At 38.3% G+C, this 25,207-nt stretch overlaps 1 protein-coding gene across 1 annotated transcript; it reads left to right on the top strand.

Annotated features, from left to right (window-relative positions):
* The first annotated feature begins 3,861 nt into the window (after positions 1–3,861).
* Positions 3,862–24,425, top strand: LOC106867710 (condensin complex subunit 2). Its single transcript, XM_089362952.1, has 18 exons — positions 3,862–4,592; positions 6,158–6,366; positions 7,151–7,241; positions 8,687–8,773; positions 9,235–9,349; positions 9,588–9,697; positions 10,830–10,898; positions 12,038–12,227; positions 14,995–15,083; positions 16,373–16,514; positions 17,166–17,244; positions 18,615–18,736; positions 19,760–19,983; positions 20,771–20,875; positions 21,275–21,442; positions 22,491–22,595; positions 23,282–23,464; positions 24,162–24,425. Exons 2-18 carry the CDS (start codon positions 6,308–6,310, stop codon positions 24,225–24,227), a joined length of 2,004 nt encoding a protein of 667 aa, XP_089219078.1. The 5' UTR covers positions 3,862–4,592; positions 6,158–6,307; the 3' UTR covers positions 24,228–24,425.
* The last annotated feature ends 782 nt before the right edge of the window (positions 24,426–25,207 follow it).

The raw sequence follows: 25,207 nt of genomic DNA on the forward strand, positions 1-25,207 counted from the left end.
ATCCTATCTTTTCCTCAACAGGACATCTAGGACCATCATATCTAAGTGCACCACTCATTTTTCTTTTCTAAGATGATGGACTGATTTGAGGAAGATTCGGCTGAGCCTCCTGGGCACAAGCATACAATTTTCCCATTTTGTCTCTTGCTATCACAATTAAAATGGTCTCCTCTTTTCATGATCCCATACTGCCCCCCATGGTCACATGCCTTGCACCACAGAACTTGTTCCTGTACTTACCAAACTCTGTAATTTCTCAATTATTACAGGAATATACTCTGACATTTGGAAGCACTCTCCATAGTGACACAGAAATAACTGACTTCCTGAAAGTTGCCAGGTCCTTTGTTGTCAAAGATCAAAAGGAGCTGGAAACGACTAACAGGGATCCAACATCAACAACTAAATTCAAAATGCATGCACAGGATTCTTATTCCATCAGAACACATAATACCAAAAGTCCAAGAGATAATAAGAATCCCTTAGAAAGTTAATCAGAGCCATTACAAAAGCCCTCAAGCTTCTAGAATGTATTATCAGAAGAGCTGTACATGAGGACGTCTGGGACAAGTTGTATGTGATGCAGAGTATGTATGTTTATGTCAGATGTGAAAAAAAAGAATCTTTCAATCCATGCAAAATGCTTGCTAAACAAGTTAAAACACCAAGAGACTAGGAAACTTTAATCAAGATGAAAAGGTAAACCAAAAGAACAACAGATGGTTATGAAGAGACCTGAATGATGTTCCCAGCAACTGTGATGGTTTTGGGAGCCATCCACAATGAGGATGATGTCATACCTCTTCACATTTTATCACAGGGCTTAAGAATCAATGCTGCTGTCTACACAGAGATGTTGGAAAAAGTTGTGAGGCCCCAGATAGACAGAGTATGCAACAGAACACTATGTCTTCCAACAAGCCTCTGCACCATCTCATAAGGCTAGGAAAACCCAAGCATGGATACATACTGATCTTCTTCATGGTGTTCTCCCAGATACATGGCCTCCTAGCTCACCAGACGTCAATCCACTGGACTATTCCATATGGGGCATAGTCAAGAGAGTTGACAGTGTTGTTACACCAGGCAGTAACGCTAGACTTACCCATATTATACTAGATCCAAAATGTGTAGCATCACATTCAGTGAGACCTTCAATAGAAAGCCACAGCTGTCTGCAACATACAAAGTTGTAAGGCAAATGGCTGGTGATTAGTTGTAGGGTATTTCCTTATAAAAGCCTGCATAGATGCGAATGAGTATCATTGATTAGTGCAACTTAATGCTGTTATACTTCCTTAACTTGTAGCGCTTAGTTCAAATTTACCCAAACACTAGCAGAACCGATGTTGTTTGAAAGGTGATGGTTTCTGCCAAGCTCATTGCTTATCATACACTCATTAAAAACGAGATATTCAAGTGCTTTTTTTTATTCTTGCTATCGCCTTGTTTGGGATTTTTTCTTACAATCCTGAGTCCAAATCGTACAATGTGCTTTATGTTCTCCATAGACAAATAAAACAATTACTTATAATAACGTATTCATACAAATATAAACTTTCCTTTGCAAAATGTTATAACCATAAAAGGTTATTCTTAAACAACTCCGTAGATAAATCATATCTGCGTTCATTATCTTTTTAACGCTGTAAGACTTCTGTTTCTTCTGAAATCAAGAAATATTTATATCATGTCAGATAAATTAATAAAGGATAAATATATATTTTCGCCAAATAAAATAATTTCTTGAAAACATTTTCAAACGTCTGTGGCCAACAATGTTGGTGAGTTACCTCCCTTGGAGTGTTCATTACTTTTTAAATTCCTTCCCATTGAGTAAAATTTCTTTTATCCTTCCCTCATCCATCTTTATTTATTGATAGCTGGGTTTAAAATTTTTTTTATTGTATTAAAGAACCTAAATTAATTTGTTCAACGTTGCATGTCACAGTATTCCAAACTGATTGTTTTTCCAATTCTCAGCAACTCGGTGTAGCGTGGTACCAAAGTTGTCGTTTAACTCCAGATCATCCTTAAGCTCGAAAGTATTCAACCTGTGACCATCCCATCAATTTATTAGACGTAGTGTATCTAAGACTACAAATATCCACATCCCTTTCCTTTTATAAGAGAAAGTAAGGCGTGATTTGGCCACCTATACAAGCAGACCGAACGACCAGGGGCTCGGTGTTGCACTTGATGGTCTTCCCTCTTTCCCAATCAGCTAAATCGTTGTGAACATTTTGCTGGTAATTCTGAAAGTTGTGCGATTACGTAAAAGCTCCTTCGTTGGCAAGAATTCTTGTTATTGTCTGCCATTCTTCATGGCATCACAACTGTTTAAGTCGATGTTGTGTCATAACTACAGATTGGTGCACCACACAGAACTTTGTTTACCTCGTAATTTTCTGAAAGTACATAACTTTTAATGAAATTTTGTAGAGATACATTTACGGGGGTATAGATTACAATTATGCTGGTAAAACTTATAACAAAAAAATAAATTGGCGAGGGAGAAGTTTCGGGTTGTTTTCACTCCTTCCTTCCCCGGTTTTTTACCCTTGATTTCCGTAACTTTACTCTTTCCATTCTTTTTTTTTCTCTCGAGATGCGGCCATGCTGGAGCGCCGCTTTTAGTCGAGCAAATCGACCCCAGGACTTATTCTTTGGAAGCCTAGTACTTATTCTATCGGTCTTTTGGGCCGAACCGTTAAGTTATGGAGACTTAAACACACCAGCATCGGTTGTCAAGCGATATATATTTATTTATATTATTATTATTTCTAGCCCACTCTCTCTATACGTACATTGCATGCAAATCACACAGACATATGTGTGTGTACGCATATACACCCCATGTTCGCCAGTGCACATTTTTTTTTCATATTCGTTTACTACATGTACACCTATTACGCTATTTTAAAAAATTGGGGGGGGGGGGGGCTATGGTGAGACGACTCGGAATATTTTTTCTTTTTTTGCTCGGGTCAAACCCTATAGTTTGACCGACCGTTCTTTCTAAGGTTATGTGGGGACCATGTTATCTTATATCTTTTCTTTATGTAAAACAGTAGAGTGTGATTTCAGGTTGATTTGTTTGCTATTTCTAGAAAGCTGAGCGACCACGTAGAGGATCGATCTTGCATTCAGTTTTCTTTCTTATTTTCTTCTTTTACATAGGCACAAGGTAACACATTTTATGAGAAGTCGGAGAATCGATTAGAGTTTGATACTTGATACTTATTTTATCGATTCCGTTATTAGAATTTAGTTTGTACAGGTGGATAATGTATCTGGAATGAATGGCTGAATGAATAAGTAAATAAAAAAATCAATTGGTCACAGCTGCAATACATTTTGGTCATGGGTCTGCTTGATGAGAATTATCTTGAGATTAAATAACAACAGTAAAGAAAACAACACAACTGACAATCTTCATAATATATTTTCTCCTCGGGTCTTAATCTCCACCATAAACCCTACACATGAACGTAACAGAGGTCTACTCAAACGTTCCTATCAGGTTTCCCGTTTGAAGTCAACTTTCTCCTTACATTCCCAAAGGTTAAGAGTACTGCCCGTCTGTCTCACTCTAAGTTTTGTAAATAAAAATAAAACAAATAAACAATAATTCTTTCCGATTTTTTGGCAGCGATTTTGGAGGACGCTGAATGGTAAATCGATTACATCGGTCCCATTGCTCAACTGGTACCTATTTCTATGATTTCTGAAAAGATAAAAAGCGAAGTCGAACCTGGTGAAATTTGAACACAGAATAAAAACAGACGAAATGTCACCGAGCATTTTGTCCAGTGTGCTAAAAGTTCTGCCATCTCGCCGCCACCTGCCAAGAATCGTTTCAAAGCCTAAAATTTCAGGGGAGGAGAGTAGCCGATTAAACCAGCCTCCCGTACTTTTTATAGTATTCATAACGGAGGGATGAAAGGCAATGTTGACCTCAGCATGATTTCAACTCAGAACGTAAAGAGCCGGAATAAATATCACAAAACATTTTGTCCGACTCTTTCACTCCTCCGCCTTAATTAATAAGAATATTTCGTTTCTGATTTAGGCATAAGGCAATCAATATTGAAGTGAGGGGTTTAATCCATCCCAGGTAGGAGAGAAAGGAAGTTCACCACGGCGGGATTTGAACTCGGAATATACAGAGCCGAAACAAATAACCCAGGCATTTTGTCGCACACTCTACCGATTCTGCCAATATATCGCCTTAGTTAATGTCTTCTAATTAAAACTCTCGGCCAATAATCTTGAAGGTAGGAAGTTAGTAAACACTATTCTCTCCAGTACTTGACTGGTGCTTTATTTTGTCGATATCGGAAGGGTGAAAGATAAAACTGACACCGATGAAATAAAAGACAAAGTTGACTTCAACTGCACTAAAAATCTCCACTAATTTAATAAGAAATATTAAAATGGAAGAAAGAAGATTAATGACAATCCGAACGATATCTCGCTTAATTCTCGCATTTGTAAACGAGAAGTTGCGAGACTTCACTCCTGGCGCAAACTTCAAAGTCTTTTAATGATCGTTGCTTGTTGACATATTTTTAAATTAATTCATCAATAAGGTTAGTAAACAATAATTAGTTTATTTAATTTCTTTTATATCACATTTAACGTATCGCCACTGCGATATTAAGATTTGACAAACTTTCTGAATGTAGTGAAAGCTATTCCCTTTTTATTAATATTTGATTAGGTGCTCTGTCAGTTTCAGCTTAATTTTCAAATTTGTTTAACCCTAGGCCAAACTGTATGGAACACGCCTATGATCAAAGGCTTTGCAATCGTGACCATCCCGTCTTTTTAAGAGTATCTAAGACTATACATTATTCAATATACATTATCTTGATCAAGACCGTAGGTTGTGTACTTTAAGGGAAATATTTTTATCAGTCGGAGAAAACAGTATTTCCTCCATCGGTTCGTTTTTGTGTGTCCTGTTTTAATGTCTAGTTAACTGATCAACCAAACTTATAGCCCAAAGTGGTTCAGTCTTGTCTATCCTATATATTTTTCAGGCCTAGTTTATCTCAGACTATTTTATCCAAATGAGTTCTTCTTTGTTTAAATCCGTGAGGTGGGATCTAACGGAGATTTGGCTGTTCTTTCTAGGAATTCGAACCATCACGATTTGTATTTCCGAGGCTTGTAGCTCTTGTATTGTTCTGTTTGTTATTTCCATTCACTTAATCTGATTCTGGTCTGTTTATGTCGAAGAAGTGAGATTCATGCCACACCCAACAACTTTAATGAAGCTCACACACACACACACACACACATATGTATGTATGTAGTGAATAATGCATATGTTGGAGGGCCAAGAAAGTTATGAGGGGAAAAATCGGATCTGCATTCTTTCTGCCATCGAATCTTGTGAATTTTCCGAAAGTCCTCTCATCACCCCCACCCCGTTCGTTTGAGAGAATTTTTGTTTTCATATTCGTCTTCTACACATTTTTTAAAACCTATTAGACTTTTTTTTTTTTTTTGGTGACCAGAAGTTAAACTATATATTATTAACCCTTCGGCCACCGTCTTTCTTTCTTGGAATCAATATCTTCGCCCTCCAACATATGCATTATTCACTACATACACACATACATACACACACAAATAGGTGGCAGATATATTCAATTTTGCTTATTTATTTATTCACATTTAGTGGTTGGCATCAGGAAGGGCATCCGGTTGCAGAAACCATGCCAGAACAGACAAAGGAGCCTGGTGTGGATCCTGGCCTTACCAGCCCCTGTCAAATCATCCAGTCCATGTCAGCATGGAAAACAGACATTAAATGATGATGATGATGATTTGGTGTCTTATTGTTGTTGAGGTCGTTATCGTTGTTTTAATCCACTCAAGGCTTTGGTTGGCCCATGGCTGTTGTAGAAGACACCCAAGGTGCCATACAGTGGGATTGAACCTGAAGCCACATAGTAAATTGATTCATATTTTTGTTGAATAGGTGCACTGTGTCCCTGCATGTCACAAGAGGCAACTATAAGGGTTGGCATCCGAAAGGGCATCCAGTCAGAAAACCTCTCCCACCCAAACCTGCATGGTAAAGATAGATTGATGATGATGTTACGTAACCATTAAGTGATTTTGTTTTCTCTTTTATTTTTTAAAGTGTCTGCTTAAAACATGGCCAACGTATTCGCCACCCCCCCATGTCGGCTCACCGGGGACTACATCGAGAAGACTCAGTCTTGGTACTCCTGCCTTGCTGACTAACAAAGATGATGCTGAAGAGCTTCGAGAACGGCGCAAGTCAAAGTTGATGGAGATACAGAACAAACACTTGACCAGCCCGTTGACATCCAATAAATCTAGTCCAAAGTAAGACTGACATTTTTCATTCTTATCATGTTGTCTCCATCTCATTATGCTTTGTTAATGGCTGTGCATGTGTTTAATTTGTTTGAATGTGTGTGTGTAAGTATTTAATTTGTGCATAATTTATGTATTTGTTTAATTTGTGTGTGTCTGTGTGAACAGATGTTTTTTTTTTTTGTATCCATGCGTTTTTCTTTCTCCTGTTTCTCTCTTCATTATCTTTTATAAAGATATATCAGATTCTCTTCTCTTCCTTCCTTTGGTATATTTAACTTCTTTGTAGTTTTTTACTTTATATTTCTACACTTTTCTAGCATGTGCATCCATTTGTCTGACCCTGTTTGTCTCCTCTTTGTCTCAAATTTGGCTTTTACTCTTTTGATTTTTGGGCTGTGTGTGTATTAAAGTACTCAGATCGCTGACCACTACACACATTTTTTTCTCTCCTTGTTTCTTTCTGTGTTCCTTTCTGTGGAAGAGCATAGGCTCAAAACATTAAAGATTTTTTTCAATTCCTGAGCATTATACTAATACATCTATTTGTTTCTACACCACCTGTCTTCGTCCATTAATTTTTTGTGAATTCTCCCTATATATATATATATATATATATATATATATATATATATATATGTATGTATTAAAGTACTCATTCATCGTTGGCCTTGTGTTGTTTCAGACATGACAAAATTAAATTTTATTTCTATTAAATTTGATGTTCCCTACCAAATTCACTCCTGTCATTGTATAATTTTGTTTATAATTTCCATTTTTTTCCTATTTCAAGGAACAGCAGCAGCAGCAATCCCTTGAAAGGTCTCAGTGTGTCTCAGCTAACTGAACATTACACTAATTGTGTGAAGCTGAATGCTGAAAATGTGAGTATTAACTACATTAACCTTTTTCATACCAACCTGCCTGAGATTGTCCCTGGTTCTATGATAAAAGCTTCTTGCTTTAAAAACGATCTAAATCAGTGATTCTCAACCAGGGTCCATGTGACGCGTGGGGTGGGGGAATTCTATATAAGATTTGTTGGTGTCTACACAAGCAAAATAGTATTTCAAGTGTTCGTGAAAAAATTTTCCTTTAGATGTGTTTATTGCAAGAAACAGCTAAGTTTAACATGTTCCGGATGACTGAAACACGTTCTCTCAGTAAGTGTTGCTGCAAATTTATGTAAGTGCATGTGTGAAAAATTACTAATTCATAATCAAATCTTTTTGGTCCCTTTGGAGAGCAACTTGTTCTGAGATTATGGGTTGCAACTAGAATGCTTGCAATACAGGGTCTTGCAGATAAATTGAGACAATTTTTACAATGCATAAAACTGGTTAATGAATACTAACTAAAATAATGGAAGTAGACAGATATAATTTTAATGTAACATTTATTATAAAAAAAAACATTTATCACTCAATATGGCTGCCCTTTTGGACAATTACTGCCTCCACACGAGAAAGAAATTTTTTTGCAGCTGCCACGACCTCCACCTTTTTGATTTTGCATGTCACATGCACGATGCAGGTCTTCAAACTGTTGATACTCAAGTATGGTGAAGCATTGGTCTTTGCTTGAAGTATGCCCCCATAAAAAGTAATTGAGAAGGATGAGATCTGGGTTATTACTGGGCCAGATGTTGGTCCTTACACAAAATAGCACCTTCTCACCAAGGAAGGCCTGTGTTGCTTTTGACCCATAGTTTCGCTATTTACCTGACAAATAAAGAAGAGGATTAGATTTTCAAGCAACCAAAGTTCTGTCAAAAAATGAAATGTTAAACCTACTAAGTCAACAGCTTAAAATTGTTCTCAAATTATTTGCAAGACTCTGTTGAGTAGTTGAATTAGTCATTTAACACACGTACTCTCTTTCTCTCTCTCTCTCTTTCTCTCTCTCTCTCTTTCTCTCTCTCTCTCTCTTTCTCTCTCTCTTTCTCTCTCTCTCTTTTCTCTCTCTCTCTCTCTCTTTCTCTCTCTTTCTCTCTCTTTCTCATTCTCTCTCTCTCTCTTTCTCTCTCTCTCTCTTTCTCTCTCTCTCTCTTTCTCTCTCTCTCTTTCTCTCTCCTCTCTTCTCTCTCTCTCTCTCTCTTTCTCTCTCTCTCTCTCTTTCTCTCTCACTCTCTTTCTCTCTCTCTCTCTTTCTCTCTCTCTCTTTCTCTCTCTCTCTCTCTCTTTCTCTCTCTCTCTCTTCCCTTCTCTTTCTTTCTCTCTCCACTTTTGCTTCAAATCCTGTCAGAACTGACTTATATAATCATGCTTCTGGAATTTTATAATATAATAAAACACAATATGTTGATTATTACTTTATTTTCTAATTCTAGAAAATCACCACAAAGAATGCATTTGGTCTTCATCTCATTGACTATATGACTGATCTTCTCAAAGGAAAAAAACTGGGAGATTTTCAGGTGAGTCACACAAGTTCTTCCTTTTCCTTTAAGCAAGAGGCTGGTCAAGTCCCACATCTCACTTGGGACTTGACCAGTGTGATGTGGGACTTGACCAGCCTTGCTAACACATCGTTATTGGAAGTAGTTATAAGACTAATTAGTAGCCTTGACTATGAAGCTTTGGTTTGTCTATTTGTGTGTGTCTGTAAGATCAGTAAATGTTTTTTGTTTTTACAAGTTTATTAGTGGGGGGTGGGCATACAGATATATACGGTAATCCCTTGACTATCATGGGTGGTATGTTCCAAAACCCCCTGCAATAGGTGAAAATCCACAGAGATTTATATATATATATATACACGTATCTGTTTACTGAAGGTCAAGCAACTAATTTCATTGCACCATTACATGGAACAAGTGTGTATATGTGTCCTCTCTTTTAATCTGAGGTTGGAATATTTTGTTTTTGTTTATTCCAGGTTGCCGGTACCACACTGGATGCCAGTGCCAAAATCTATGCTAGTCGGGTTGATGCTATACACTCTGAGACATACAAAGTCCTCAGTACTTTGAGTCGTGGCAATAAGAAGAAAAGTAAGAGCAGTTTGTATCATCATCATCATCATCATCATCATTCTAACGTCCAACTTTCATTGTCTGTCTGTATGTCTAGTAATCAATCTTCAATCCAATTCTCCGTCTGTCTGTCTGTCTGTGTGTCAGTAATTACATATGTTGTTGGTGCTGCTGGTGGCGGTGATGGTGGCACCACCAAAACTGATTTATTTATTTATATTTATTTATATTTTTTCTCTTTCCACAAACAATAAAGAAAAAGATGATGGAGATGAGAACGGTGAAAGTGATGATAACAATGATGATGATGATGATGATGGTGGTAGTGGAAGTGTAAATGTCGCGAAAAAAGAGAAGAAGAAAAAGGTAATCCTTTAAAGTTATTTATTGCTGTTGTTTAGTCATTTATTTACCGTTCTTTTTTTGTATTTTATGTGGTTTTGTTGGAAGTTGCTGCTTGCCAAACAGGTAAGCAGTGAGAGTAGATTTACTTGCTTAAGGCTCAAGTTTTCATACCCTGGCATTGCTTGGCCCCTGCACTGTGCATATAGCCAAAATACTTAACTCTCAACAGTATACTGTTACTAGGGGTAAACTAATGGCATTTTATGGCTGTTTTACCCTGAAAAGACGAAGAGCAAAGCTGACCTTGGTGGGATTTGAACTTAATGTAAAGGGCTGGAATAAATTCCAAAAGGCATTACTTCTGATGCTGTAATAGTTCTTCCGATTCATCTCTGTCGAATAATAATGATATTTTATTGCCTTTGCACAGCTTCTAACGCTGGAGATGTACTACGGTGTCAGCTGTTCACTACCTCTGAACTAAGGTAACACCCCTTATTTTTCAAGCACCATCCGGAGTATTCAAGCGGTTCCAAGCAGTGCTGTTTTCTGCAAGTGCTCCGCCCTTATTGTAGCCCCTATTTGTTCCATGTACTTCTCGAGATTCTTACTCACTGTTTCCAGGGCTCCGACGATTATTGGTACTACTGCTACCTTTTTCATCAACCACAACTGCTTCACTTCCCAAGCTAACCTATCATATCTCTTGACTTTTCTTTCTTCCTTATCGCATACCTTGTTGTCAGCTGGGCATGCTATATCTATGATCCAGCATAGTTTGTTTTCTTTCTCAATTAAGACTATGTCCGGCTTCCTATTCTCTCTCTCATGGTTGCACTGCATCATAAAATACCATAGGATTTTTGCATTTCTATTTTCGACGATGCCTTCAGGTTTGTGGTCGTACCAAGTTTTTGCTCTGTCAAGTCCATACTTTTTGCAAAGTGTCCTATTATTATTATTACTATTATTATTATTAATGGTAATGATGATAATAATATAATAAAGTAAGTTTAACACAATATTTTGGTTTAGGTTACAGGATCGGAGGCTGGTTTTCTGACATGTTTAGGAACCATATTTTTTACCCGATATCACGTTTGATCTCAGTAATGAAGCTTGTATTGATCTGTTGCTCTTTGTTTAACTTCAGAGACGGAACACATTAATTGAAACCAATCTGAAGAATATTAATGTGGAAAAACTCGATATTGACTTTGAGGTGAGAAATGATTTATTTATTTCTTTTTTCTTTTTGTTTCTGTGTATATAAACAAAACAAAGCAAAATCATTGTTTACAATGTTGTTTAGTTGGTATATTAAGCTTGGTTGACCAGTGGTTTCAGGTTTAGTTATACTGAGTGGCACCTTGGGCAGGCAGTGTCTTCTGCTATGGCACCAGGCTGACCAAAGCCTTCTGATTAGATTTGGTAGATGGAAACTGAATAAGCCCATTGTGTGGCACTATTGTGGTGCCACATAAAAAGCAGCCAGTACACTCTGTAAAGTGGTTGGCATTAGGAAGGGCATCCAGCTGTAGAAACCATGCCAAAACAGAGAGTGGAACCTGATGTGGCTCCTGGCCTTGCCAGCTTCTGTGCAACCCATGCTAGCATTGAAAATTGGTTTTAAGTGATGAAAATAATGTTGTCGTAGTAATAGTAGTAGGAGGAGGAAGGGCATCCAGCCATAGAAACCATGCCAAACATACACTGGAGCATGATGTGGTTCTTGGGTCCAGTGGATTTTGTCCTGCCAAGGAAGTTATGTTTTTGCCAGCGTTGGTTTGGGAAATTGGGCGATTTTCAGCATTCGTGTACATGGGTGGAAATGAGCTGCTTGGCGGAGGTCTGTGCTCTCCAAACGCTTTTCTACTTGTGTAGTAGTCTGTCCGTCGATGCGACGAAGACCATCTAGTCATCCTGGGGTGGGGGTGGGCTTTTTTCTGTGAGTCCGCAGATGGCTAGTGAGACCAATCTGCGCCCGAAAGAGTCTTTGACAGTGTGGACAGGGAATGGTAGCGCCTGATACAGGGTTGTTAGCTCTGTTATTCCTGGCTTGTCTGCGGTCTTCTGCAACAGCGATCCTATTGGTCTCGCATGTGTTGGCACCCTTGTGGACAGCTGATCACCATCTTTCTCTGTCTAGAGCAGACTGCTCCCAAGTTGCATGGTCGATGTTGAAGGCTTTCAGTACGTCCTTAAAACGCTTCTTCTGGCCGCCTTGTGAGCGCTTTTCCTTTTGCAGCTCGCCAAAGAGCAATCTTTTTGGTAATCGATCATATTGTATATTGTCTATTGTTCATGTTAATTCATTTTGTCTTGTATCTCTGAACCCTTCTACTTTCTTTCTTTTCAAAGATGGACCCTCTGTTCAAGTCGTTAACTTCATCATTTGCTGAAGGCAACTCAAATCTGTTGCTTAGTGCAATTAGTTGTTACACTGATTGCTGTGACATTGTGCTCGATTCTTCTTCTGTCATCAAGGACATTGAGGATAAAAAAGTGCACAGCTCGTACAGAGATTCAATTGATGTCGACGATATTAAGAGTAAGTTTTTGTTTTTGTTCTTTTATTTTCTCTTTTGAACAGTTTTCTGTTTCTTTGTGCTCTTCATCTCAGGCGTAGATGTGTGGTTAAGAAATCCACCTTCCAACCACATGGTACTGGGTTCTGTCCCACTGTGTGGCACCTTGGACAAATGTCTTCTACAATAGCCCCAGGTCGATCAAAACCTTATAAGTGGATTTGGTAGTCCGAAAGTGAAAGAAGGCTTTGTATATGTGTACATTGGTGTGTGTGTGTGTGCGCGTGCGTGTGTGTGCCATCTTGTCTTGGCATCATACAAGAGTTGTAAACAGGTGTCACTGTCATACAAGCAGTGTCATTCATTTCCAATATCCTGTGAGAACATGTCTTGCTATTGCCTTACCTGGAAACAGGTGAGGGTTCATAAGAGAAAGGGCAACTGGCCATAGAAAATCTGCCTCAGATAAACTCTATCCAAACCAGGCAAACATGGAAAAGTAGACATTAAAATAGTACTGCCGATGACATCAGTTATTGTGCCTATGTGCACCTTGTTTTCCATTGTAAGCATTCTTATTGATCAGGAATTGGTCCAGTGGTAGGGAGCCAATTTTCAATATTCAAAAGCTGGTAGCATCACATTACATCCACTTTGAAGCAGTGTTTTCAGTACAGCACCATATTCCTTCTGGAATTTAAATGACTCCACTCAAACCATTCCAAAGTGCAATCCTTATGCCCAAAGTTCTCCTTAGAAGTTTCAGAGATTAAATTCCTTCCAACTGCATGCTATTTTTAATTTAAATTTAATCTGTTGTCTTCCTTGTCTTTTCAAACCACATTTAATCATTAAGATAATGATTGGTTCTTCTCATTATGGATGTAGTTTTAATTGATTATAATTCCTTGGTTTGTTACATTATGTATATTCAGCGCCCATTTAGTATTTAATTAGGTAAACTGAAGCAAACACAGTTATGTCCCTTCACCAAGTTTGTGAAAGAGAGCTGTAGAAGCTAATACTGTTTAACCTGTTGTAAACGTTGATTTAGCAGAAATGAGATCAAAGACGTTTCAGATGTGACCATCCTGTCTATTTTATAGAGATAGTGTATATGCTATTCATTTCTAAAGACAGTAAAGTATAATCTGAGGGAGACTAGGCTGCTGTTTCTATCACGGTGGTGCAAAAATAATTGCAGTTTTTAACCATTAAATTTTAAGCAATATCACAGGTCTGATTAAATTTTATTGATTGAAATAATAATCATTAGAATCAGTTCATTTTTGCTAAGAAGAACGTTAAGACGATGTTGATGATTAAGGTGGATGTTGCCGTAATACTGTTGGACGAAATTGGTAAGTGTCAATGTAGCTGCTGTGGTTGTGGTGTCTGGCGCTGGAACTGGCTGTGTCTTCGTGGTCACTGGCTAGACCTTAAAAGATCTGGAACCAAAGATACCAGAACGAGGAAAAGCTGAGTTTTTATAAGGAGCTGTAGGCTAAAACGGGGTAATAAACAGGCTGACCCACGTGATTCTATTTAGAGCCTCTGACTGGTTATCCGCTACAGGTTTGTGCTATTGAATAGGAGACAAAATGTGCCAATACCAACCAATCAGAGTAGGGGACACAATGTGATCCAAATAGCAGCCAAAGGCTAGCTGTTCCCTACTACATATGAATGCATCACGTATATATAATAAATGGGAGAGGGGACTTTCACCTGAGTCTATGCTACAGAGTTGATGGATGGATTTCTGTTCGACCTCCAGCCTGAGCTGTGTCACTGAAGGTGCAACTGGACAGCAGGTGACCTAGATTAGTAGAAACTACTCCTATGGTATGTCTGTTCTTCTAGCTAGGATGACCATTATGAATATGGTTTCCTTAGACACACGACAGATAGCCAGATGGCTTGTGACAGACAAGCAGCCAACAGAGAGCCACATAGTCAGCATGAGCGAATGATGATAACCAATGACACAACACAGTAGCAGAACAAACACACAGGACAGAGAAACAACACGACCTGACCAAATGGCCAAAACACAGACACACACACACAAAATATGCTATGTACTATCTCATCACATCGACATACTACTTCTCCTGTTGTTGTTTTACTTCATCAACTCGAAGCAGTTGGTAACTTCATGTAGCGGCCTTCATTGATATTGTAAATCAATCTTTGTGTATCCATCACGTAGATGAAACTGTTGATCAAATAAATGATTTGAATTACAGTCCGATGCTTTCCTCATTGCTTTCCTTTGATGTCGTCCAACACACCTGTCTCAATCTGCTGCACCCGACAACGTACATTGGACCGTCAACAACACCTTTTGCTATACATCCCACTACACGTTCCTGGCAGTTCTTCTCTGCTATGATAGTGTTTTGCCAAGAATCAAGAAAAGCAGTGAATGATTCCAATTACCAATCTCTAAACAAAATCCATAACCTTCTTTTGGTACCTGCTTCAGTTTGGTAAAGTGTTTCAACTCAGTCCAGTCACTATACAAAACGTTACCAGTTGTTGTACAGAATCCAAGTTTCCTTACAGGTCATGATCACGACGTGATTAAGAAATTGATCGTTTTTGCTGAATGAAAGGATCTCAGAGCAGATTTCATAAAAGCAATTTTAAAAGCTTTTGTTCAGTTCAAGCATCGTCCATTTGTCCAAAAAGAATTTTTGGTTGTTGTTATTCTTTGTATTTTTTCCCGTTTTCTAATGTTTACTCTCTGAATTAAACTGCAAAGTTTCTTGTGTTCTCCTTTTGCAGATCATGTGGATAAAAGTAAATTCTTAGATGCTCAGATATGCCCAACATTCTCTACTTTTGAATTCAATGACTGGAATGAGAAAGCTGAGGTAAAATTCTACTGGATTTATTTATTTTCTTTTATTTAATTCATAAAGTTGCAAATATCTAACGATATACTTCTCGGGTATGAAGCTCAGGGGCATCAGGTTTTTTTGTGAGTGAGTTTGAAACCCAAGTTACAAAGCTATTTCCCTTTTATTCTTTCTTAAATGGACCATGTGGTAATACATACGTAATTATATTGTCAAACAGACGTTCCATGCTGGTTTATCTTTTGTAGTTATTATCAATACAAGTAAGGCAGGAAGCTGTAGAATTGTTAACACATCAGGCAGAATGCTTAGTGGCATTTCATCTATCTTTATGTTCTGAGTTCAAATCCCACTGAGGTCGCCTTTGCCTTTCATACTTTCAGAGTTGATAAAAGAAGTACAATCTGAGCATTGGTGGTGGTGGTGGGGGTTGATGTAATCAACTATCCCCCTGCCCGGAACTTGCTGGTTTTGTGCCAAAATTTGAAACCATTATAAATACAGGTGTAATCCACTTTGAAGATACATATAATCCTACCACTAAATATAAAACTAGGGGTTCTTTTGAAGGATCTCTGGAGTAATGTTGCTCGACTGGATGCATAGCTTGAAGGAGTCTGTCCAAGTTGAGCCACCACTTCTCGACATTCAGCAGTCACATCTCTGGTCCTACACACATGGAATTAGAAAACTGCAGTGGAGAACCAAAGAGCCACAAGATAGATTCCTCTAGCAAAGCCATGCGGCAGGTAACATAGGGGTAGACCAAGATCAAGAGGATTGAATAGTATCCATAACCTCAAGTAGTCATACTTAAGAATCCAACCAGAAAGTGTTAATGATGCTGGCTTCTGATCAGACCCTATGGAAGAGGTACACAAGGACTCTAACCCCCCCCCCCCCCCCAACTCTCTCAGGAATTGTGGGCAAAGAAGATGAGTGGATGTATAAGTCTGGATAATCCGGCTGTGCAAATACACTTTCTATTTTGATGGCGTTAGGAAGGGCATCCAGCTGTAGAAACTTTGCCAGATCGGATTGGAGCCTGGTGCTGCCTTCTGGCTTGCCTGTTTTCAGTCAAACCGTCCAACCCATGCCAGCATGGAAAGCGGACGTTAAACGATGATGATGATGATATAAATGGTCCGTGTGATAATCCTATTGTTAAGTGTATGCTTAACGGCTCATGGTATCCTAGGGTTCTCTATGGAATCCCTAATGATGCCATTGTTGTTCATGCATCCACTCTGTATTTTTAGCCTCCTTCTGCAAATTCCAGGCAAATTTTTTGTTGTTGCTTCCAGGCGATGAGGATGAATGATGAAGCTAACCCTGAGTATGCTTTTGATGTTGATGCTGAACTTGAAAATATTCCTGATGGCTATGATGATGGTGATGATTATGCTGGTGAAGACAATGATCCAACTGAGGACATGGTCGGTACAGGTTAGTGTGAATGGTTTTATTCTCCGTGCGTATGTGTATGTTGATGTTTTTGTAAGCAAGTGTATGTCTGTGTATCTTTGTATGTGTATGTATGTTTGTGTGTGCGTGAGTGAATTTTTATTTCCCTTCGTTTTGACTTGTGTGTTTTTACTGATTATAAACAAAAGCTTCACTGATCATGCAGATGCTGTAGATAGTTTCTCTGCAGTCCACCGAGGATGCATGTTTAAGGTGTTGGTTGTTTGATTGATTGATTGGGGGATCATTGCTTGGATACAGGTGAGAATTGGCATTAGGAAGGACATCCAACTATAGCAAACTCTGCCTCAATGCAATCTCATCTGACCCATTGCAAGTGGGGAAAAGCAGATGGTAAAATGATGATAACTGTCTTTGTCATATGTTATAAATTGTCTGTTTGTCTCATGGATACATCGTGTGTTTGTGAAAAATAGTGCACATTGTGTGTGTGTGTGTGTCATACATGGAGCACACTGTCACATGATACATGTTGTCAGTGTCCCTCTCACATGTACTCCATGCTTTTTCTCCCTTCCCTCTCTCTCTCTTTCTCATATATGCAATATTTTCCCTCTCTTTGTCTCTCTCTCTCTCACACACATGATAACTCCTAGTGTTGTATCATTTCAGCCAGTAACAAACATGTTGGTGATGGTGAGAATATCCTGTCTCTAAGAGAATCATCCCTACTACAAAAGACATCTACGAAGTAAGGATTTTTTTCTCTCGCCTTTGTAATGACCCCCAACCCAACCAAATTTCTGAAATGGTTCTTATTTCTCTCTCTTCCTCCCTATTTAACCCTCAAAGGAAGGAGAAGAGGAAATATACCATAACCATGCTGCTTATCTTTCACACACCACTGCTGTCTGACTGGCCCTCATGCCAGTGGCACGTAAAAAGCACCATTCAAGCGTGGTTGATGCCAGTACCGCCACACTGGCCCTTGTACCGGTGGCACGTAAAAAGCACCCACTACACACTTGGAGTGGTTGGCATTAAAAAGGGCATCCAGCTGTAGAAACATTGCCAGATCAAATTGGAGCCTGGTGCAGGCCCCTGGCTTGCTAGTCCTCAGTCAAACCGTCCAAACCGTTGTTAGCACACCGGACATAGTGAGTTCAAATTCTGCCATGGTTGACTTTGCCTTTGTAGGCGCAGGTATGGCAAATGTTGTGAGTGGGATCTGGTAGACAGAAACTGAAAGAAGCCTGTTGTGTGTGTGTGTTTGTTGGCCACTATGCTTGATAACCGGTGTTGGCATGTTTATGTCCCTGTAACTAGCGGTTTGGCAAAAGAGACCAATAGAATAAATACCAGGCTTGAAACAATAATAAGCCCAGGGGTCAGTTCAGTCACCTAAAAATTCTTCAAGGTGGTACCCCAGTATAGCCACAGTCCAGTGACTGAAACAAGTAAATAGATATAAAAAAAGAGATATCTCACCATGCTCCTCCACCTTACCTATGCTTGTAACAGGTGTGGCAGGGCATCTCTGATCACCCTACTGCTGCTTATCTCATCCTTTACTCTCATAACTGGGACCTCCAAATAGTTGAGATGTTTCAGTTGTTTATCTCACCCCCAGTCCACTCATCTCTGGAGCATCCACCCTGGGTATTTCAGATGTCTCTTCTGTCCCATCGTAAGTATCTTTGAAACAGTGAGATGGGAGGGTGTGTATCTCAGATAACGCTTCTGTTTCTTTATCCTCCTATACACTCCTTGTAATCAGGCGACCCCCACAAAATATCTTAAATGTACCTCTTTATCTCTTCCCTCACCCCCACCCATCCTAATTATCCTTATGGTGAGGGAGAGGAAGGGGACACCAAACTATCTCAGATCACCCGCTCTCACCTTTTATCCTTGTACCATGGTGCCCCATCCCCCACCCCAGATACCTCTAATATGTTCTGGGGCCCTTGTTACAAGGGTAAAATTTGTTACATTTTTTTACTTTTATTTTGCTACATTTTTTAACCCCCGCCCCTTATTTTGTGTATTTTCCATTTATTTACGTATCCATTCTTTTAAAATGTATTCTTTTTATTCTCTTTGTCTTTTTGCAACTTCCAGCACAACAACTTCTCTGGTAGATTTTCTGGCTACTGCCCCTTCAGAATATTCCTTCTTCAACGTGAAGCTACTACAAACCTGGAAAGGACCGACTCATTGGAAAACTCATCCCTTAGCCCGGTGTAAGTACAAACCATTCATTTTTTTTTTGCCTCTCTTTGGCAAGCTTCTCTCTTCTCGCTTCACCATGAGGTAATTTTACCTGATGTCTAGATTCTTTTTTGCTAATTGTTATTGCTCATTGCTACCCACTTTCTTCCAGTCTTCTCAGGCATTTATGGCTCCATCGACAGAGCTGTTCCATTGCTGCATCACCCTCTGTGTGTGTGTGTGTGTGTGTGTGTGTGTGCACGCGCATGCATATATATATATTGGGGAAAAAAAGGAGGTAATTAGAATTTTGGATAATTGTTTATTAGCGCTTTCATTCGTTTACTGAACTCGTCAAGACAAAATTAAAATGAAAACTATCATTCTGGTTTTAATTTTGTCCTGATGAGTTCGGTAAATGAACAAAAGCACTAATAAAGAATTATCCAGAATTCTGACTGCCTCCTTTTTTTCTTGATATACAATATCTGTACACCACCTCAAACACTCTGTACATACATATATATATATGTATATATATATATATATATATATATATATATATATATATACATATATATATACATATATATATATATATATATATGTAAATCTAAAAGGGTAAATATCCCTCCCCTTTGGTCATGAATGATCATGGGATTGCACCTAGAAAGTTCCCTTCTGAGGCACAAGTCTGGGCAAGGTTGTTTGTGGAAGACCAGCAGTCACCCATGCATACCGGCCTCCCCCCCTCCAAGCTACAGATATTGTCCAAGGGAAAGGCAAAGGCCGATACAGCTTGGCACCAGTGACGTCGCAACTCATTTCTACGGCTGAGTGAACCGAAGCAACATGAAATAAAGTGTCTTGCTCAAGAACACGACATGCAGCCTGGTCTGGGAATCGAACTCACAATCTCATGATCGTAAGCTCAATGCTCTAACCACTGAGCCATGCGCCTTCGCATGCATGCATTCATGTATGCATCCATGCATACATACCTGCATACATACATACATACATACATATATTCTTTCTTTCTTTCTTTCTTTTAGTGAGCAACAAAAGTTCTTCAAGTAAACTAGCAAGCAAAAAAGAAAAAGTTTTGTTGAATTTTTCTGACAAGAGAGACTTTACTGAAGAGTTCCGGAAAGGTCGGAGTTGTGTTCTTACGAAAAAGAAGCTTGAATCTTTGGTAAAAGAAAACACAACATTACCCAAAATTCTCGATTATGAAGTATCGTCTTTGTTCTCTTCATTTCTCAAACCCAACCTTCTTGTAAGTATCTTGTCCACGAGTTTTTTTTTTTAAATTGGTTTGCTTATAATCTGATAGACTTTAATATTCATTGTCTATATTTTTGCAATGGCTGTGAGGCTGTGGTGGTGGAGTAGAATACTTTAACACACATGGTTGTAAGTTCAGATCTCATGTTGTTGATGTCCCTGGGCAAAGGGCATAGCTATGCTTGCTTCAGTTTGCCTGACTGATGGAAAAAACAGGCTTAACTTCTTTGTGTGTGATGAGGGTTGGCAACAAGAGGGGCATCCATCCATCCATAAAAAATCTTCAACATCTGACCCAAAAGGATGAAAGGCAAAGTTGACCTTGGCGGAATTTGAACTCAGAACGTAGTGGTAGACGAAATACCACTAAGTATTTCGCCTGGTGTGCTAATGTTTCTGCCAGCTTTCCGCTTTTGTAATAATAATAATGATGATGATGATGATGATGATGATCCTTTCTACTGGAGGCACAAGGTCTCAAATTTGTGGGGAAGGGAACTCGTCAATTACATCAACCCCAGTGTTCAGCTGGTACTTAATTTATCGACCCCGAAAGGATGAAAGGCAAAGTTGACCTTGTTGGAATTTGAACTCAGAACGTAGTGACAGGCGAAATATCACTAAACATTTCGCCCGGCGTGCCAACCATTCTATCAGCTTGCTGCTTTTGTAGTAATAATAATAATAATAATAATATAATAATAATTAATGTTTTTATTTCTAATGTATAAATTATGTAAGAAATTATATCCTTCTTTTCCTTCTTTGGTTTCTTTCAGGTAAGGCGACAGGTGTGCAGTTCTGTGAACGCTGATGACCTTGTGGGTGACTACGATTACAACAACAGCAATGATAAAGAGAATTACTGTCCTGCTTATGACCAGGTAATCTTTTTAAGTTGGTTCCATTAACAACAATCCTGATATCAAGGGATTTCAAGACCAGCAATTGTGGGGGAGGGGGGTAAATCGATTATATCTCACCAGGCTGTATTATTTTTTTATTTTTTATCGCTATCCTTTAAAATGTTTTTATATCCCCCAACCTATTACAGCAAACGAAATCTCTTTCTCCTCTAATTGTTTTGTTCCACTTTCTTTTATTTTATTTTATTTCTCCACTTTGTGTGTTATCCTGTTTTATTTTATTTCTTCTTCTCATCTTCTTCTTCCTTACATTCCCCTCTTACAATGTTACCCTGTTATCTTATCCCTGTTACATTTATCTTTTTTCTATTATTTTCTTTTCTGTTTTTTTTTTTTGTTTTTTTATTCTCCTTCCAGGCTGGGGATGATGATAACTGCGACGATACTTCAGAAGATTTGTTTGGGTTTAGTTGTGTCACAAGCAACAGCAGCCAGCGCTCTGACGGCAACTTAACAAACGTCGGAGGGGACATGTCAAAACTGTCGACCCTTGATGGAGATGGTTTAATTGCTCAACCGCACAAGGTTTGTTCTCAAAGAATTTCTAAGAATTTAGTGCTTTGCTACATTTAGAAAAAATAATTCTTTTTCTCCCTAAAAATGTTTAACCAAGAATAATAAATAATACCCATGACCCTTGCAATATTGCTGAGCTTCATAAAATTGGAATTCAGTTTAACCCTTTCATTACCAACCTGGCTGAAACAGGTTCTGGCTCTGAGTACAAATGTCTTGTTTTCAAAAGTCCTGAATTAAAATCTTCCACCAAACCTTAGTCACGATTTATGTTCCTAGAGCTAGCTTAATGATAACTAAATTCTTTTTTTATATTTAAAGTAATTGAAAGAAACACAGAGCACCTCAACATAAATATGGTAACAAAAGGGTTAAAATATATAATAGAGAAACAATTCTTAACCCTTTTGATACCAATCCGGTTGGTTAATTCCATGCTTGTCACTCTGTGACGTTACTTCAGTTGAGACAGCATTTCGTTTTGAGCTGGTCAGCCTACTCTCTGTCAGTTGCTCTCACTGACTAACTTTTCCCTGAAGGCTGCTAGAATTTATAAGAAAGCAAGAAGCAACCAAAAGAATGGATATTTTGTGGGGTCCATTGTTATCTCAATTCACTTCTCTACTGCAGACAAGAGGTTAGAAGGGTCAAGTGGGGGAAATACATAAATCGGCTTAGTAAAGCCATCTAGTAAATGTAACTGCTGTCACTATTGTTTTCTCTATGTGAAAAGTGCTGTTGAAATGTTAAAGGAAATTGGTAGATTCAGGTTCGAATCTACTCTATGCCTAAATGAAGCCACTACAAGTTCAATACCTGGCTGCATGTTGTGTCCTTGAGTAAGACATTTAGAAATCACTAAGATACCTTCTATTTTCTTTTCCCTTATGTTTTAGCATAGCTCTGTAGCGTTTTAATGTTCACTACCACACCATCTTATTGTCTTCATAATGTATTCCACATAACTCAGTAGTGTTTTAGTGCTCACTATAAGGTACCACACTGTCTCATTGTTCCCTTTCACATGATACCTCTAACATCTCTCTCTCTCCGTCAGGTGGCCAAAATCAACATCAATTATGCAAAAACAGCGAAAAAGATAGATGTCCGTCGCCTTAAGGAATCCATGTGGAAGCTACTGTCATCAACTTCAGAAAACAAAGTACGATTCCTATTCTTCATTGTTGTTGTTGTTGTTATTGTTAAGTATCTTTTCTGTTCTGAATTCAGATTTAGCTAGAGTGGACTCTACTGTTCATCTCCTTAGGGCTGGTGTGATAAAGTACCGATGAATTAATGCGGCTGATTTAATCAAGTACGCATTGGTGCAGGGATGACTGTGTAGTCAAGGAGTTTGCTTTGTAACTGCATGGTTTCAGGTTCAATCCCACTGTGTGACACCTTGGGCAAAGTATCTTTTACTATAGCCCCAGGTTGATCAAAGCCATTGTGAGTGGATTTGGTAGAGGGAAACTGAAAGAAGCCCATTGTGTTTCCTTGTTTTTGGCCCCCACTTTTGCTTGACAACTTGTATTGGTGTGTTTATGTCTCTGTAACTTAGCGGTTCGGCAAAAGAGACTGATAGAATAAGTACCAGGCTTAAAAAGATAAGTCCTGGGGTTGAGTCATTCAACTAAAAATTCTCCAAGGCAGTGCCCCAGCTTGGCCACTGTCTAATGACTGAAATAAGTGTTATCATCGTCATCATTAATGTCACCATCATGACCAACCTGACACCATGAAAGTCATGACCCACAAATACCATCATCACATCTCACCGGAGTCTCCCCCCCCCCCCCCCCCCCGCTCTCTTACTCTCTGATTAATTATTTTTCCATTTTACTTTAGGAAAATGTTGACCAGAATTCAAAATCTCCCAGAATCGCCTTGGAAACTGCCGACAGAATAGATCATACCCAATACTTCAGTGAAGTGATGAAAAAGCTGCCAGTCTGCGTTCCGAGTTTTATGGCCAACAACATCAGCATCCCAATTGCTTTTGTCTGTTTGCTTCATTTGGCCAATGAAAAAGTAAGTTTCATCCTTGTTTTTCCTTCCCTTTTTTTTTTTCTTTCTTTCTTTCTTTGTCTCTTTGGTAATATTCCTCCTTTATCAGTTTGCCTCATCTGGCCAATCATCATCATCATCATTTAATGTCCCTCTTTCCATGCTGGCGTGGATTGAACCTACAAGCTAGAGAGTGGCACTGATCTCCAATGTTTTGGCAGGGTTTCTACAGCTGGATGCCCTTCTTAATACCAACCCTTGCAAAAGAGATTTTTTTTTTAGTCTTGCAAAGTACTTGGTGACCCTCTTTTGCAAGGGAAAGGGGCATTGGAGGAGGTGATCTTATGTGAGATGATGAAAGGTTATAGTGAGGCAGAGAGACAGAAACAGGTGTCTTGCTGTACGGTTTCCTGGCCAGAGAGAGAGAGAGAGATATCAGGTATGAAGACAAAAACAGGTGTGCTGCCGCAAGGAAATACATGGTTACCCAACCTGAGAGGAGTGCAGGAGAAGGAGAGAGAGTGGGAGACAGCAGGATAAAGATGGTAGCAAAGTGCTGGGCATACTCTCAAGGGATGGGGATGATATATATGTGTATATTTATATTTACCTATAAAGATTCAAGCCATTACCACTTTACTTGTCTAGATTATCTCTTTATCCAAAGATAATCCTATCATGGAATTACTAAAACAATATTTCTGTTCTTTCTCTTACTTAGGGACTCAAGTTGCAAACGCCTGACATGAAGGAGATAGAAATTTGCCAACTTATTACAACTGCATAAGCTGTCCCCTTCGCATCAACACTTTTTATCATTATTATTTTCATTTGTACATTTCCAAAATACACAATCAAGGTTTCACAGTCAAGTCAACCCCCTACTTTCAAATGAATTTTTATTGATGGATTCTGGATTTGAACCCTTGATTAACCATTAATAAAGTGGATTTTATTTTTTTTTTACTGCTTTTATCTACTTTTACACTTTTACTTAATTTATTCTATTTTTCTGTCTTTCTCTATTTATGTATCTATATGTATATATATGTGTGTGTGTGTGTGTGTGTGTTTATATATATGTGTGTGTATGTATACATATAAATATATGTATATATATGTCTATATATATGTATATATATCTGTATATGGTAGACGGACAATTTATCGACAGACAGTTGACCGACAGGCAACTTACAGACAGGACAATTGACCGATTGGACAATTTGCCGCTTCTATCAATAATATAGGCGTACCCTTTGTATACAAGCTTTCTGTCTCCTCGTTTCGTTTTGATGAACTCCATGATCAATACTTCCGCATATTGACTTATTGTCCAATCAGCCAATTATCCAATTGGCAAATTGTCTGTCGACAAATTGTCAGCACTCAGTATATATATGTATATAAATGTGTATATATATATATATATGTATATAAATATATATATATATATGTATATAAATATATGTATCTATATATATATATGTATATGTATATAAATGTATGTACATATGTATATATAAATGTTTGTGTGTGTGTATATATATATATATATATATATATATGTATGTATGTCTGTATATATATATATTATATATATATATATATATATATATATGTATGTATATAGTATATATAGTTATCACCATTAACGTTTTAACATCCGTGTTTCCATGCTTGCATATGCCAGACAGAGATTATTGAGGTAGATGTGTGTATGTGTATATATATATATATACACACACACACATACTCTTACACATA

This window comes from Octopus bimaculoides, chromosome 14 (assembly GCF_046866305.1).
Source record: "Octopus bimaculoides isolate indiv1 chromosome 14, ASM4686630v1, whole genome shotgun sequence".
In the NCBI taxonomy this organism is placed as follows: Eukaryota; Metazoa; Mollusca; class Cephalopoda; order Octopoda; family Octopodidae; genus Octopus; species Octopus bimaculoides.